The 16,924-nt window shown below is 41.7% G+C and overlaps 2 protein-coding genes and 1 non-coding gene across 6 annotated transcripts in view; 2 read left to right on the top strand and 1 right to left on the bottom strand.

The window, feature by feature from the left end:
- Nucleotides 1-134: 134 nt before the first annotated feature.
- RPL32 (ribosomal protein L32) lies at nt 135-5,002 on the top strand. Of its 2 annotated transcripts, XM_039547851.1 has the most exons (5): nt 188-295; nt 940-1,049; nt 1,643-1,743; nt 2,053-2,234; nt 4,816-5,002. In XM_039547851.1, the coding sequence occupies exons 3-5, from the start codon at nt 1,648-1,650 to the stop codon at nt 4,943-4,945; spliced, it is 408 nt and encodes a 135-aa protein (XP_039403785.1). In that variant the 5' UTR covers nt 188-295; nt 940-1,049; nt 1,643-1,647; the 3' UTR covers nt 4,946-5,002. The 2 variants fall into 2 exon arrangements, with proteins under 2 accessions (XP_039403784.1, XP_039403785.1); XM_039547850.1 differs by lacking the exon at nt 940-1,049 and having other exon boundaries at nt 135-295.
- LOC120369587 lies at nt 1,437-1,576 on the top strand. The gene has a single exon (XR_005583260.1). It is a non-coding gene; the product is annotated as a small nucleolar RNA SNORA7 (small nucleolar RNA).
- A 602-nt stretch (nt 5,003-5,604) lies between the features above and the next one.
- LOC120409552 (cullin-associated NEDD8-dissociated protein 1-like) overlaps nt 5,605-16,924 on the bottom strand; it is a 33,911-nt gene continuing 22,591 nt past the window's right edge. For all 3 annotated transcript variants that reach the window (XM_039547848.1, XM_039547847.1, XM_039547849.1), the window contains 6 exons: nt 14,569-16,071; nt 13,321-13,416; nt 12,398-12,567; nt 12,000-12,164; nt 8,892-8,999; nt 5,605-7,549 (listed from right to left, as the gene is read on the bottom strand). In XM_039547848.1, the coding sequence (XP_039403782.1) occupies nt 7,322-7,549; nt 8,892-8,999; nt 12,000-12,164; nt 12,398-12,567; nt 13,321-13,416; nt 14,569-16,071 (2,270 nt within the window). In that variant the 3' untranslated portion in view covers nt 5,605-7,321. The remainder of the gene's footprint in view (nt 7,550-8,891; nt 9,000-11,999; nt 12,165-12,397; nt 12,568-13,320; nt 13,417-14,568; nt 16,072-16,924) is intronic.

Here is a 16,924-nt window from a genome sequence, read left to right on the forward strand (position 1 = left end):
CGTTGACGGAAGTTGCTTGGGATAGGTCCTGGCAGATTATAGTTGCTATTATGGTAGAAAAACTACGAGTCATCTTAAAATCTGTTATTCTCTTAAATAAATACTCTCCGGTCTTCATCTAACCATCGTAGTTACTAGGGTTAGGAGGCTGGTTCAGAGTCCCCCTTTCTGGGTCCTGATCAGGGATCTGGCCTGCCAGGACCTGCAGGAGTTACCTCATCAGCCCGCGCGCTCGCCCGCTCTCTCTCTCTCTCTCAGCGGCGCTGCCTCTCAGGGTGGCCGCCATTAGGAAGTGGTAAGTGCCGCGCCGGTCCGGATCTGTCGCCATCGGTGCCCGGGCACCCGCCAGCCTGGCCCTGCAGTCTCCGAAGGCCCGTTGGCGGCTCCCTCCGTTAGCGCTCCGGGGTATTTCCCGGCGGGGGCGAGGGATGGTGGCCGCGGCGCCGGGGGGTCGCCTGGCGGCCGAGCCGGATTCGGGAGCGGGCTCCGGGGCAGGGGCGTGAGGCGAGCTTGGGGATGTGGTGGGCCGCCCCGGGAGGGGCGAGTTCTGGGCTCCCCGACTGAAGGGGGAGTCGTTCCCCGGCCCTGGGGGAGCAGGAGACGCCCGGGGCCCCAGCGCTGGGTGACCGGAGCTTTCTTCCTCCTCCCTCCCCGCTCTGGGCTCCCCGCGGGGCCGGCGGCGGGGGCGTCTCCGAATGGTGGGGGCGCTGCGGCTGCGGCTTGGGGAAACGGGGCCTTGTCCCCCATCCCTGCAGGGGCCGTGCGCCTGGACACCCAGCAGCAGAGAACTGCTTGGGGGGGGGGAGAGGAGCGTGATCGCAGGGAGCCTACTAGGGTCCCCCAAATGCCCTTCTCCCACTGAGCGGTAATTGACTCACACGAGTGATCGCGCGGACGTCGCTATCTAATCTCTTTATGCTACTGTGCTGGACATCCTAGTATATGAGCGTCGTTCACCTCTAGTCAACCAAGATCGCACTGGAAATCCCAGTTTAAAGCGGTTGCATAAGCCACTGTGTTGGCCAGTGGAAGTGGGAGCCTTGCTGTAGGTAAGGGAAAGGCCTTGAGGGTTAATGCTAGAGGGAGTTATTGCATTGCACAGGGGAAACCAAAAAGTTCTTTAATGGAGACACAACTCAAATTGAAATAGCATCTGCTGAGGCTTTACTGGAGAGATTTAGCCGGGAAGAGGGGCAAGATTATAGTTAATTTTCTAGTTTCTATGGACTGGAAACTAGTACATGTTGCAAGGGTGGCTTTTTAGACTCAGCAGTTTAGGCACAAACTGGAAGGAGTCCAGCAACAACCACAGAACTGGGAGGATGGGTGGGATCATTTGGGAATTAAGCTCCTAAAAACATCTTGTGCAAGTTCTTTGATACAACTTGCAAAGACATTTTATTCCCAAATAATTTTGACTCGTGTGGGCAAAATGGGACCTCCCCGGGACCGCCTCTGGAGAGCTTTCAGTACTCTTCCAGCTTCGGAAGCAGGAGGGAGAACTACTGCAGAGGAATACCCATTCCATTACTAGCTTTGGAAGTGGCTAGTTAATGGAAGGCAATCTGCTACAGGTTTGAGAGAGAGAACTTATTGCCATCTTGTTCTGTGTCCTTTCTTATCCGTGTTTTATCTATCTTAGACACCATGCCTGCCCTCAGACCCCTGGTGAAACCTAAGATCGTCAAGAAGAGAACCAAGAAGTTCATCCGCCATCAGTCAGATCGCTATGTCAAGATCAAGGTATGCGTCCCTCTGAACCCCCAAAAAAAAAACTTTTTGGAAAGGTGTCTAAATCTTAAAGCCTGAGAAGTGACTATATATTTAGGAGCTATTATGAGGTACAACATAAAAAGTCCCTTTAATTATCAAGAATCAGAAATGTGGATTTTCTGTAATAACACTATGGTAGAGGTTCCTTGCAGATGTGCTTGTAATGTTGGAGGGTGTGAGAAATGTTTGATTGAAAAAGACCATGTTCACCCTGAATCTTTGGATTTATTTTTCATGATTGTGCAATTGTATTCTTAAAACTTGCTTGCATTTCCCTAGCGCAACTGGCGTAAACCAAGAGGTATTGATAACAGAGCTCGCAGGAGGTTCAAGGGCCAAATCTTGATGCCCAACATTGGTTATGGTAGCAATAGAAAGACGAAACACATGCTGCCCACAGGATTCAAAAAGTTTCTGGTCCACAATGTCAAAGAACTTGAGGTGCTGATGATGAGTAACAAGTAAGTTGGGAAAGATCTCTTTAAAACTCACTCAAAATGTTTGTCTTACCCCAACCCTGGTATTCTGTGATGCAGGTTTATACTTCGGTTCTGTTGTAATCTTGTGATCAAAATCAAGGTTTTCAAGGGGCGGGGAGAGATCGAGTGAAATGGTTAGAAGCTGCTAGATTTTAAGCCTGAGTGAGATGCTCTGTTCTCTTTCTCCTGCCTTTGCCTCTTGCTGGAGCTGCTCCCTCTTGTTGCCCATCTATACCATGCTTTGTGCCCAGGAAGTACCATCCCATACATAGCTCAGTGGTTTGAGCATTGGCCTGCTAAACCCAGGATTGAGAGTTCAATCCTTGAGGAGGCCACTTAGGGATCTGGGGCAAAAATTGGTCCTGCTAGTGAAAGCAGGGGGCTGGACTCGACCTTTCGAGGTCCCTTCCAGTTCTAGGAGATTGGTATAGCTCCAATTATTACCTTTTATCATTCAGTGCCTTAGCTCATTGGGGCCTCAATCATGTTTGGAGGCCGTTGGGCACTACTGACATGTGCATAAGAGGATGAACATGCAGTCCTGCTTGTCGAAGTATTCAGCTCCTTGACATCTCTAAGTGGAACCTTCCTGGAGCAGAATGGGGGAGGGGATGAACTGAAACTAGCCCTAGCCCGCAACTGCTCTAACCACTCTTGTACAGCATTCCTAGCCCTCGGCAATATCAGCTTGCTGACCAGCCTGTACCCACTAGCTCCAAACCAAGCCATGGTTTCTTGCTGTTCCTGTAATACCGTGGTTTTTTTGGGAACAACAAAGGACTGTAAGATGTGACCATAAAGGATTTTGGGAATTGGGGTCAAGAAACAAGGTTGTATTTGAGTTTTGGGGTCCGAGGTGGAGAGAGCTTGAGAACACCTGGCTTAAAAGAACAGTATCTTGGCTGTGCCTGCCTTCCTGTTTCCCCTTCAGTTCTGTCCTCTTCCTGGGACGGTAAATGTTCTATTTAAGTACAGTGCATCATCATCTTCAGCCTTTAGGAGAAATCACTTTATGATCAAACATTCAAAGGGTAGAAGTAATTTTGAACTTTGATTAAACAAACCCTAAACTTTGCTTTGTATAGGCTTTTGTAGATTGATCTTATTCTTGTGATACAGGCTTCCTGAGTAACTACATTATCGAACCATAAAAATGTAGGGCGGAAGGGTCCTGGAGAAGTCCTGTAGTCCTCATTAACTCTAATGCTGAGCAGGACCAAGTATAACTAGGCCTTTCCTGACTGGTTTGTCTAATCTGTTCTTTAAAACCTCCAGTGATGGGGATTCCACAACCTCCCTTAACTTAAGTATCATGATTGGTCTTAATATCACACTAAATTCAGGGTCTGATTTGGCAGTGTGCTGAATACCTCCATGTCTACAAACTGCTGCTGCAGCAGCATCCTAGAAAATAGTACTAGGTAGATGGATTTGCTTTCATCAACTTGACATTTCGGTGCTATAAGGACAAGGTGGAAACACAGTAATGATTTAGGAATAATGTGTTGATTGCATTTTTCTTAATACAGTATTTGCTAAAAAATGCACATGCAGAAGATCATAGGCATATGTAGTAAATAGAGGCTTTATAAAATGTCAGACCATTCTTTAAACGGTAACCTTTTATCCTTGTAAATGCATCTGACTTGTGTATTGCAGGAAACATATTTGGTCCCTGGTATACTTTGAATTGCATTTTCTAACTATGTATTACATTTTGCTGTAACTAAACTGAGCCCCACAAGGAAACTGAGTTGGAACTATCAGTGGTAGGGCTTGAGTCACTACTGACATGAGTAGATGCAACCTGGCTGTTTTCATTGGATCTGCGCTGCCTTATTCCAGCAGTAACTCGATCTGAGGATGTTACAGAGATAATGCAGAGAAGTGGGATCAGGAGGGGAAAATGCAGTTGGCATTTCAAGAAGAGAATAGCAGACAGTTCAGTAGCAGGGTAGGGGAGTGTGTTGCTACTTGGGAGCAGGAAGCTGGTACTAATATTTTGTGATCTGACACACTGTCCTACTACAAGAGTTAATCTTCTACAGCAGTGGGCAGATGAGAAATGGAGAAAGGAAATGAAGTGCAAGTGGAATATTTGTGAGATGTAGATTTTGCTAAAATACCAGATTAAAACTTAAACTGATCTTTCAACTAACATGGTGTGGTCAAAATTTAGATTTAATGTTTACATTCAAACTTAAGCCTATTTAGTCCCAGTTATAAATAGTCTAGAAGAAAGTTGCAGAGGAGTTTTTTTGCACTAGGCACTATGTGTACACTTTAATAACCTGTTTATTTCTAACTGCTTAAATCATGAATTCTCAGCGGACAACAGCTAATACTATATTTGGTTCAAGTATTTATTTTAACTTTCTTGCAAGAATACTTTTAACTGCTTGCTTGTTCTTTTCCTACACAATGCATGCACACTTAGCTCAATATTTCCATTCCTGTGCTGCTTAAAAGGGGGGAGATTCCCCCCCCCAGGCTGTGAATTGAATATTGGCCTGCTTTATGCTGCTGAAATGCTGATTATGTATCCATATTCATATTTTAATAGGTCTTATTGTGCAGAGATTGCTCACAATGTTTCCTCCAAGAACCGCAAGGTAATTGTGGAACGAGCAGCTCAGCTTGCTATCAAGATCACCAATCCAAATGCCAGACTGCGCAGTGAGGAAAACGAATAAATGGGCTCCTCCTTTGTGTAACTGTATTTAATAAAATACAAAAAAGCCACAATGTGATGGTGTGTGTGGAATGGTTATATTAAGTCTTCATCAGACCAGACCTCAATGAAGATTTCATCTCCCTATGAAATACTAGTGGAAAAAGTGAGACTAAAGGCAGACTGAACACTTCAGTTTTCCTTCTGTGCTGTTCTTAAAGGTGGAGGGAAGGAACTGCAGTATTGCTTTGGTGTGAAGTTATACTAGGAAAACGAAGGCTAGTTGAGTACCAGTGCAAGTCTTCAGGTCCTTATTTCATGCATAAGTGTAGAAAGCTTATTGAATTCAAAATGAGGCCTCTAAGGGGCTACTATAGTAAATACTGTTACACTTTGTCTAGAACATTTCTAAACTGCCTGTTCACTTCCTGTTCCATGGGGCGGGGGGAGAGAAACTATAGCATGTTTGAATGTAAAGACTTAGGATAGGAAGCTGAAAGGGGAATGGGAGTACAGCACCCCTTGAATTGCCCCACTGCTACTTCTGTTAAGGAGCACTAATTCCAGGAAGTAGAGTAGTACACCATGCTGCATGGTTAAGATTAGTATAAATCTTCCTGACTGGGACACTTGCCCATTATCTTAGCAAGTTCTTGTAGTTAAGTGTAGGGTGTTTTTTTGTTTTTAAAGTCCATGATGCTGCAACTCAATACTGTATATAGATGACTTGCATGAATTAGCAGGTACTGTTCTGCTAGTAGTTAATACCTAATGCTTTAGAGCAAAGGAAAGATTCTGTGCTATAACTGGGGGAGGGGATACCTGGACCTGAAGCTTGCAGTGTTGGAGCATAGCATAGGGAATGCAATCTCGGGAGAATTAGTAGAAAAGGAATAAATTTAAGTCTTCTGAAATATCACATGAGTACATCTCCCTACAGTAGTTTAAGGGGCAGGGACTAGGAGCAGCATAGTTGAAATGCTGTGTTTAACCAAATGTTTTACTTCTATTAAATATTGGAGCAGATACAGCTTCAAAAATACATCTTTATTTTCCTAGGATGCCACTCATACCAAGTGGAAAGGTCTCTCACTCTGCACTATAAACAGGACAGTTAAAATGTTTCACACTAACTGCTCAGTCAAAAACAGGAAGCAACCTGCAGTGAAAGATTACAAATCCATGTCTGCAAGAAGGGTTATGGCTTCATTCTCTGGTTTGCCATTACTCCATCTGTCATTCCTGTTACAGAATTTTCCCTGTGCAGGGCAGGATTTGAGCAAGACAACTAATGACACTATGTTCTTGTATGGTGTGCAAAAGAGCTCATTTACATTCATGCAACTTAGTAGTTGCCTTATACTATTTTACTAGATATGTGATACCAGAATACTGAAGGCAGGTCTCTTCTGCAGCCATATGCTGTATTTCTTTAGTTCTAATGACTACAGTTTGGAATACATCAATGCTTTGGTATCTGACAGTCACAACCAAGAGTCTAGTTACCCAGTGGAACACTGCTGGCAACTTAATACAGGAAAAGACTGCTGTATATATAAAAAGATTAAAGAAATACTTTTTGTGGAAAATTAAAATTACAATTAAACAGATGCCATTCTATTGTGGAAGACACTTGGTTACTTTGTACGGTCAAACTTCTTCAGAATGAAAAATCAAGAGTGAGCTTTATTTGCCTTTTGCTGCCATAAAAATTACCAGAATAGCAATCAAATTGTGAATTTAGCTACACTGAAAAGCAGTAAAGCTTGAAAGATAAATTCTGCTCAAATGCAGTTTATAGTAAACATTAGCTAATATCTTACTGTGGGGTGTCAATTTTGAAAACAGCTGTGGTACTGCCACTTAACTGGTTCTGAGTTTCAGGACATTTGCTCTTAATTTTTAAACCAGTGTAGTCTAGTGAAAAGGATAAAGACCTTCTGCAGACAAGTTATTTTGGATAGAAATACATGTGTAATGGCAAAAATGAAAACTAAGTTGCCTTTAAACTACTGTCCTTATTCAAAATGGTAGTGCTAGAAATGCTACAAAGGTGGGAAACTTCCAAGAGACAGTTTCTATTTTTCAGTAATGAATTGTAATAGTAAATTCAGATGGCCTCACTTAAGCCCTTTAATAACATGCTGAATAATTTAATATACTTGTTTTTCACTCCCTCTGCAGCACACAGCCTTTTTAACCTTAGTCTCATTGCCAACTTATTTAATCAGAAGTCTGACTCGTGTAGCTGAACTAGCTGTCATTTTCTTAAACAGCATAAACTTTTTTTGAAGCTGAGGCTAGCTTTGAGACATTCTTCTGCCTGCCTATGCAGCATCTGTTTCACTTATACATGTTGTGGGAGGAGGAGGGGGATAGGAGAAGGATACAGAGGACTTTAATTCATGTCCATTGATTCTGTGGTAGGTAACGAAGCTGAATCCTTCTGAATGCTTTCATAGAGTGAAGCCATTTCAGGATTGGCTCTGATTTGAGAAGAAAATTCAGCCATCACTGGACTTTTCTCTACTTCAGGGATGGTTAGTAGAGCAGCTACCGCCCTCATCGCTGACCGTTTCAGTTCATCCTGCTTTTCAAATTCCTGTTTCACTGAACCAGCTTTTACCTAAAAAAACAAAACACGGTCCTTAAATGGGATCTGGAAAACGATGAACATACACACAGTTGAAGTGGGAGGGAGTCAGAGAGGTGGGATATTTTCTAACTGGAGAGGAATTTATGGTGACTTTTCAAAAGCAATCCACGTGGACCTAACTGATTCAGAGAGAGCAGAATTAAACACACTGAGCATTGTTGAAAATGCCCACAGTAGTTGTACTTTATCATTATGATTATGAACAAGCTAAATTATGTACATGTATTCACAAAAGGCTATTTCTGCCTTGATACCTACACACATCTCCATTAGCAAGTGCTACATAGATACATCCGTTTAAGTTACACATCTAAAATAATAAATTCAATACAATACACCTGACCAAACTAATCAACAAAACTAAATTTCCTATTGGCAGCCAAGGTATTCATGACCTCAATTATAATTGCTCCACCTATATGTGAAGTTAATACTATTACATGAAATCTAGCAGCTGTGGTTACTTTTTCATGGCTTGGTTTTAATGTCTCTTCACCATAAAAGTCTAGAATTAGGTAAAAATGGCAACTAAACATCACCCTGCTATATGCATGCTGAATACTTTCCTGAAAATAAATTTGCTTTGTATTAAGTGTTTTTTTACACCTGCAAAGCCAACACAGCTATGGGAGAGGGAGCTGGATTCTATTGTGGCTTGCACATCAGCAGAGCTGTTTTAGTTCCTATTATAGAATGTGTGTTACTGGTTGCAACGTGCAAGCTGACTTTGCAGGGATGGCAGTTTGAAAACCCATCCTTTTATTTAGTAATTGAGCAAGTCTGATACAGAAATATTTCAAAGCCATAAACATGGAACATCACATTTTTATAGTCATTTTTTCAGAGCAGAACAACAACTGAAGTCTCAAAACTCAAGTGATCTTGAGTGCTATTTACTGCAAGTATGGAAATAAGCCAACTATGATTTAAGTAGGTTGAGTTTAACCTCTAGACCACAGCACCATTTATTACTTTAAATATTTTCTGCAAAGGTCTAGTTTTTAAGAACTTGTGACAAAAATTCCATTCCATAACAAATATTTTAGCTATTGTAGGCCCCAAATTGGCTCATTTTCAGCAAGTTCTGACAAATTGTCTAAGGCACCAGACCTTTCAGAAACATTTAATTTTTGTTTTATTACAAATGTGAAATTCTTGCTTTCACCAGGGATTAAGACCCAGCCTGCAGTCCCAAAGCAGTGGTGCTTGTAGGCTTTCCGGATCTTGGAAAGTCTCTATTGCACAGAGAAGCATAGTACTGACTTTTTTCCAAAATCGCAGACACTCAACTGAAGCTTTCCTTTAATCTTACCTTAGTAGAACAGGTTGCCCGCAGGGGTTCAATCAGTCGCTCTAGCCTTTGTAGAACAGCATTAGGACACAGCGTGGAGAGTCGAGCCAGCATGATGAAAGTCAACATCTAAAAATTTTTTTTTTTTTAAAAAGGCTGATTTAAAATACTCTCAGATCCCCCTCGAACCCAAAACCCTTCTATCAAGTCCCCATGCACTCTACTGCAACAATTTCAGACAAATCACCGCATCACATTGCATTGTTCTCTGTTGGATGGTTTTCTCTGCACTCATAAAAGGGTATGTCTTTTAGACAGGGGCGGCTCCAGGCACCAGCGCACCAAGTGCGTACCTGGGGCGGCAAGCCATGGGGGGTGACAGTCAGGCTGCCTTTGGCGGCATGCCTGCAAGAGGTCCACCGGTCCCGCAGTTTTGGCGGCAGGTATATCGAAGGCGTGTTGCCAGCGGACCTCCTGCAGGCATGCCACCAAATCCGCGTTACCAGCGGACCCCCTGCCAAAAGCCGCCTAACTGCTGTGCTTGGGGCGGCAAAATACATAGAGCCGTCCCTACTTTTAGACAAAAGAAAGGCTTAGATTCTAGAAAATAAGTATGCATCAAATTCCAAAGCATTACAGAATACACATGGCCCTTCTGAGTATTTAAAAACAGAAGCCAAATCCTGCAGCCCTTAAGACTTCTCTCATGCAAAATCTTGACGTCAGTGGGTATTTTGCCCCACTGAGTACTACAGGATCTGGCCCTCAGCGGAAGTCAGATTTGAAGGGGGCCAGAGGGACAAGATGATAGTACTTTTACAAGATGCCAGTGATAGTAAATTGAGCGTAGACCAGCCCTAAAAGGATTGAAAACTGTTTAGTTTTACCATATGAACATCTGATGTGGACAGAGCTGAACCAATACACAAGCATTTACATAAGCAGAGATTATTTCTAAAAAGCTGTACTAGTATGAACACTTTATTCTAGTGCAATTGCATCCACACAAAAGTCATAGATTTCAAAGCTAGACGGGACCACTGCGATCATCTAACTCCGACCTCCTGTATAGCCTAGGCCATGGAACTTCCCCAGAATAATTCCTAAAATGTATCTTTTAGAAAAAAAACAAACATACAATTTTGATTTAAAATGGTCAGTGATAGAGAATCCACTACAACCCTTCGTAAATTGTTCCAGTAGTTACTCTCATAGTTAAAAATTTATGCCTTATTTCCAATCTGAATTTGTCTAGCTTCAAATTTCAGCCACTGGATCGCATTGTACCTTTCTCTTCTAGATTGAAGAGCCCATTATCAAATATTTTTTCCTTATGTAGGTACTTATAGGCTGTAATCAAGTCACCCATTAACACTCTCTTTGTTAAACTAAATAGATTGAACTCCTTGTGTCTGTATCACTATAGGCAGGTTTTCTAATCTTTTAATCATGCTCATGGCTCTTCTCTGAACCCTGTCCAATTTTTCAGCATCCTTCTTGAATCGTGGGCACCAGAACAGAACACGGTATTTCAGCAGCAGGTCACACCGGTGACAAATACAGAGATAAAACAACCTCTCTACTCCTACTCAAGATTCCTGTTTATGTGTCCAAGGATCACATTAGCTTTTTTAGCAACAGCTTCACACTGGCAGCTCATGTTCAGCTGATTATCCACCATGATCCCCAAATCTTTTACAGAGTCGCTGCTTCCCAGGATAGGGTCTCCCACCCTATAAGTAAGGCCCATATTCTTTGTTGTTTACTTGTGTCTAGTTTACCAAGGAACCAAGATCACTCTGAATCAGTGAGCTATCCTCTTCATTATTTACTGCTCCCCCGAATGTCATCTGCAAACTTCATCAGTGATGATTTTATGTTTTCTCTCAGGTCACTGATAAAAGTGTTACATAGAGTAGGGCCAAGAACAGACCCCTCTGGAACCTCCTACTGGAACCACACCCACTCGCCAATTCCCTGTTTACAGTAATATTTTGAGACCTAGCAGTTAGCCAGCTTTTAGTCCATTTAACATGAGCCATGTTAATTTTATATTGGTACAGTTTTTTAATCAAAATGTAATGCAGTACCAAGTCAAATGCCTTACAGATGCTAATTACCTTTATCAACTAAACTTGTAATCTCACTTAAAAAAAAAAGGTATCAAGTTAGTTCTGTTTTCCAGTAATTCATGTTGATTGACATTACATTTTATTACTTTCCTTTAATTCTTTATTGAGTTCTGTATCAGCTGCTCCATTTTCTTGCCTAGGATTGATGTCCAAGGCTTATTGAAAATCAACATTACCATCCCGTGAGCTCCACAGCCAGCTCTTTAAAACTCTTGGATACAAGTTATCTGGGCCTGCTGATTTCAAAATGTCTGACTTAAGAAGCTGCTGTTTAACATCCTCCAGAGATACTAGAGGAAGGGAAAGAGTGTCACCATCATCATATGATGAGACAATCTGGTTTTTTCCTCAGATACAGAACAGAAATATTTATTAAACACTTCTGCCTTTTCTGCATTATTACTGATAACTATCATTTCCATCCAGTAATGGATCAGTACTATTGTCAGAATTATTTTTGTTCCTCATATACTTAAAATACTCTCTCTTATTGTCCTTAACTCTGCTGGCAATAGATTTCTCCTGCCCCTTTGCTTCCCTTATACATTTTCTACAATTCCTAGCTTCTGATTTATATGCATTACTATCAAATTCCTCTTTCTTCCATTTGTTATATAATATATTTCACAGCTGCTTTTACTTCTCCTCTAAATCAGATCAAGTTTTTAAACCAATATGGCCTTCTTCCTTGACTGTGGCATATCACACCTTTCAGAGCCATTGTTTCAGGTTTTGCAAACTGATGCAGACATCAGTACATCAGTTGCACGTGGGTTATGTTTTCAAGGCCAGCACAGCAACTGTAACAGCTAGTAACTTTTTTTTTTTTAAATAAGAGGAAGCCTAAATACTAGAGAACAAGAAGACAGCATGAAAAGGGTGCCGGGCGCTGCACTGCCACACATCGGCGCAATCTGAGCCCTGGCCTTCACTGTAGTAAATAAGATCAAAACCAGTTACTTCCACTACTCTTGAACAGATAAGGAGAGGAAGTTACCCTAATGTCATAATGATCCTTAAGTCCATCCTCCACATGGTTCAAGTATTCATAGATGTCCAGTCGGTCAAGGCAGCTTTCCAACAGTGAATACATGCACTCAAAGGCAGCTTTCCTCACATCAAGGCCATCATCCACTGTGTGCTTGAACGGTCCCATTTCTACCTTAAAAGGAAAGAATGATACACCTGGTCACTATCGGTGAGGAAGGCTCCCTACTGCCACATTTGGGCTACCAAGTTAATGCCTACTAGGTGTTCTTCTCCCACCCACCTGAGCCCCAAGGGTTCCACCCAACTATTTGCTCATGAGAGCATCACAGGATATGCCTGTCAATTCCATGTTGACCAAGACATTGACATACAGAACTCATGAAGCAGCGGCACTAGTCTACGTACCTCCCGTATCAGTTCCCTTCTGATCTTAGTTTCATTGTATAAGTGGGGTAGGACAGTGTTTAGCATGTCTCGGATTAAAGAAGGCTTATTGTGAGCAGCAGAATTAAACATGGCTAAAGCAACACGTCGAACATTCAAGTCAGGATCCTGAAGAGTCTTTAAGAAGTCACCTGCAGGACAATTGCATAACATTTGTTTGACAGCATTAAATGCAATGTTTTAGTAGTTCTTCAAGATCTATCTACTGCTGATCCTCAGAGTAACACATGATATTTGAAGGAGCCAGGATATGAAGAAATCTTATACACAATTATTAAAAATAATTCTAGAGGCAAAGCTTATACATCGTCATGCATTTAGATCTATTTTCCCTTCCTTTTTCTGGGATAGGATTTAAACTATTTGAGGCAACAGGCTACATCAGGGGTATAGAAATACCAATGTGATGCTAGCCACCAGTGACTTCATCTGAGAGTCCAAGTAGAAGCCTTAGGTTTTTGTAGAGGAAGTTTCTTTTCAATGCTCAGCCTAGATGTCTCTGAAGCAGAGTTTTTGCAGTTTCTCTTTGATAGCTCTGAGATTCAGAGACATGGGTGTCCAACCTAAGAAATATTTTACAAGACACTTGTCTGTGAAGCCAGAATCACAGGGGTTTCATTTTCCACTAAATTCATAGTTTCCATTCACGAGTGACACGCATACCTGAAGGAGGAAGGCCAGAACATATACTAACACTCACTCTGCAACCGCAGCATGGAACTCTAGATCTTTTTCGTCTACATTTCTCAGGGGTTAAATTAGTCTCAAATCAATTTGAAAAATATCTTACTCGCAATACAAAATAGGGCAGTGGTAGGGCCATTGATAGTGTACCAGACCTCATGTGCAGAGCTCACAAGATTTCTGTAGGAATTGAAACTCACCTATGCAACCTTTAAGAAGTAAGTCAATAGGCTGTGGCTGATCTGAAATTGTGAATTTGATTGCAGTTACTACAGTACTTCGTGCATGCGGGGAACCTGCAACAAAGAGGGAACATAACAAAAAAATGTGTGTACATATTTTTCGATGTTTTTCTACATTTTCAAATATATTGATTTCAATAGTACAGCGTAGACAGTGCTCACTTTATATTGTTATTTTTTATTACAAATATTCACACTGTAAAAATGGCAAACAAGAAATAGTATTTTTTCAATTCACCTCAAACAAGTACTGTAGTGCAATTTACAGGTGTAGATTTTTTTGTTATATAACTGCACTCAAAAACAAAACAATGTAAAGCTTTAGAGCCTACAAGTCCACTCAGTCCTACTTCTTGTTCAGCCAATTGCTAAGACAAACAAGTTTGTTTACATTTACGGGCGATAATGCTGCTCTCCTCTTATTTACAATGTCACCTGAAAGTGAGAACAGGAGTTTGAATGGCACTTTTGTAACTGACATTGCAAGGTATTTACGTGCCAGATATGCTAAACTTTCATATCCCCCTTCATGCTTCAGCCACCATTCCAGAGGACATTTCCATACTGATGATGCTTGTTAAAAAAAATGATGCATTAATTACATTTGTGGCTGAGCTCCTTGGGGGAGAATTGTATGTCTCTTACTCTGTTTTACCCGCATTCTCCCATATATTTCATGTTATAGCAGTCTCTGATGATGACTCAGCATGTTGTTTGTTTTAAGAACACTTTCACTGCAGATTTGACAAAACGCAAAGAAGGTACCAATGTGAGATTTCTAAAGATAGCTACAGCACTTGATCCAAGGTTTAAGAATCTGAAGTGCCTTCCAAAATCTGAGAGGGAAAAGGTATGGAGCGTGCTTTCAGAAGTCTTAAGAGAGCAAAACTCTGATGCGGAAACTACAGAACTTGAACCACCAAAAAAGAAAATCAACCTTCTGCTGGTTGCATCTGACTCAGATGATGAGAATGAACATGCGTCGGTCTGCGCTGCTTTGGATGGTTATCGAGCAGAACCCATTATCAGCATGGAGGCATGTCCTCTGGAATGGTGATTGAAGCATGAAGGGACATATGAATCTTTAGTGCATCTGGCACATAAATATCTTGCAATGCCGGATACAACAATGCCATGCGAATGCATGTTCTCATTTCAGGTGATATTGTAAACAAGAAGCAGGAAGCATTCTCTCCTTCCCATTACCTGATGACAGCTGCTTTTTCAGCCTGGGCAGCAGCTGGGACGGATTCACTAGGGCCAGTTTCCCCAAGCATTCGGCAACTACATTTCGTGTCCCCTCCTCTGTGCACTCGCAATGGTTGAAAAGCAGAGCCCAAATATCTTCCACATAAGGTTTGAGGCCATCTGCTGGGGAGGAGCTGATGACTTCTTTTAGAGAATGGAGTAGCAAGTATTGTCTCTTGGGCTGGCTTCCAATTTCCTTCAGCATAAAGGGAAGATATTCCTTAAGATTTCCAGCACTGATGTTCCCCAGAGCATAGGAAGCTGCTGATTTCACCTCTTCGCTGGGAGAAGCAAATGCTTCCAGTATTACTGTTTTGAGCTCCTTCTGAGCACTTAGGTTCATGGTGCGACCCATCTCTGCCAGCGAAAGGAAGGCTAGCATTTTAACAGCAGCACTGGACTTGGGGTTCTTCACATCTTGAATAAACTGGCTCGCTACCCTGGTGGCTTCTTTTGGACATGCTGATGAAAGGGCTGCCACACACTTTGCTACAGAGTAATAGGCTTGTTTATGTAAAGTCACAGATGCCCCACCAGGACTTGAGTATATGGGGCTCGTTAGCTGTTTCATCAGCTCTGTATAACCCATGTTGGCTGTCTTTGTTATAACCAAAGCTTGAAAGAAGTCTATTATGGCATTCAGTGCTCCTCCTTGTAGCAAAGGGGAGTGGACAAGCTGAAAGAGTTCACAAAGAACTGAACCACTTATCTTGGATAAGGAAGATGGATAAACCTTAGCTAAGGTAGTAAGGAACACGATAGCCACCTGAGAAACATGCAAATCATTCTCACTAATTAAAGCAGGAAGCTCTGTCAGCACAGACTCAACCATAGCAGGCTTGAGGCTATCACTGTAGTTCTTAATTAATATGTCCAGAGCTGTCAGAGTGCTCAGTTTCAAGGCACGTTGATTCTTTCTCAAGAAGGAAGCTAGAATGGGGAATCCTTCCCCTAGAATAGGCCTTAAGTCTATCTTCAGTGGAGAACTAGCAATTAAGGTTAATGCTTTGACGGTTGTTAGTCTGGTTATTTCATTTTTCAGCCTTTCTAGAAAAATCTTCAAGGTTGGTGGGAGATCACCACTTAAATGGTCTCCAAGATTGCAGACGATCTGTCCCATGCAAGAGATAGCCCGTTCTTTCACCTCCTGATCAATATCAGCAGCTTTCAGTCTCTTTAGAGTACCAGAAAAAAGGTCTTTCACATAGGGCTTGGCATCAAATGCACAAGATTTGTCCAAGGGCCGAATAACTTTCACAAGTTGCTGAGTGACCAGCAAAGCTTCTGATGTGATCTTATAAAAGGGGTCTCCAATACAGGTCACAACTGGAGGTAGCAGTGCCTTAATATGGGGATGAAACACTTCTGGTTGGTGCTTGCAGAGAAGAACATGAAGGAAAGACAATGTATCAATCCTCATGTTAGAGGAGCTGGATTTATCAGCCAAGGAGAAAATAATACCTGTTCAGGGGAGACATTAACATATATTATCTTATTTCTTCAAATGATTTCACAAAGATTAAAAAACAAATTCTAAAACAGTTGGATACAAATCCAAATAGTTTCCTTTGCTCCACCCCACTGAGACCATGTCTACACTAGGAGTGCTTCCCCAATACATGAATCCCAATATACTATATTGACAAAGCACTACTATTGTGGACACAGTTATACCAACAAAGCTATACTTTGTATCAGTATAGTAAAGCCACCCCTAACAAGAAAAAACAATCTATACAGGTAGAAACATAGCTATGTCAGTAAGGGATTATACCTCATCACACCCCTGACCAACAGAGCTCTGCTGGGAAAAGCTCCTAGTGTAGACATAACTTGATACACATGCATTCTCACAGTAGCTGTTTATGTTTTCAGCTAAGTGACAAGTCAGAATATAGCCAGTCCACATGGCTGCACTGGAGAGCTACAAAAGTATTTTACAAGCACTTTAACTGGATAGCTATAAAACCACCTGTCAGTATTTGTAGGGTGATCTGGGGAGGAATTATTTAGTGTAGTACACAGGGTTATAACTAGAAGTAATAAGATTAAATTAAGAAAAAGGAAAAATCTAGGCTGAACACCAGGAACTCCTGCCATTGAGACATATCGAGCTGTGGAAAATCTCAAAGAAAGGAGTGGAAACAACTGCTTGGTTTTTGCAAAATTAGACTGGACAAAAACGTTAGAAAAAATGTACTTTAGAGAATAATCCTGCATTGGCGCAGAGAGAGAGAGAGACTGACTGGATGCACTAATGGGTCTTTTCCATATCTAACTTCTGTGATATAGTCTGAAAATTGTTTTTCAGATG

The sequence above is a fragment of the Mauremys reevesii genome, linkage group 7 (assembly GCF_016161935.1).
Source record: "Mauremys reevesii isolate NIE-2019 linkage group 7, ASM1616193v1, whole genome shotgun sequence".
NCBI lineage: Eukaryota > Metazoa > Chordata > Testudines > Geoemydidae > Mauremys > Mauremys reevesii.

Excerpts from the sequence above, each read along its gene's own strand:
- RPL32 (XM_039547850.1), top strand. The coding sequence starts at position 1,648 with ATGCCTGCCCTCAGACCCCTGGTGAAACCTAAGATCGTCAAGAAGAGA. Across the intron at positions 1,744-2,052 it reads ATCGCTATGTCAAGATCAAG|CGCAACTGGCGTAAACCAAG; the intron begins GTATGCGTCCCT and ends GCATTTCCCTAG. Across the intron at positions 2,235-4,815 it reads GTGCTGATGATGAGTAACAA|GTCTTATTGTGCAGAGATTG; the intron begins GTAAGTTGGGAA and ends ATATTTTAATAG.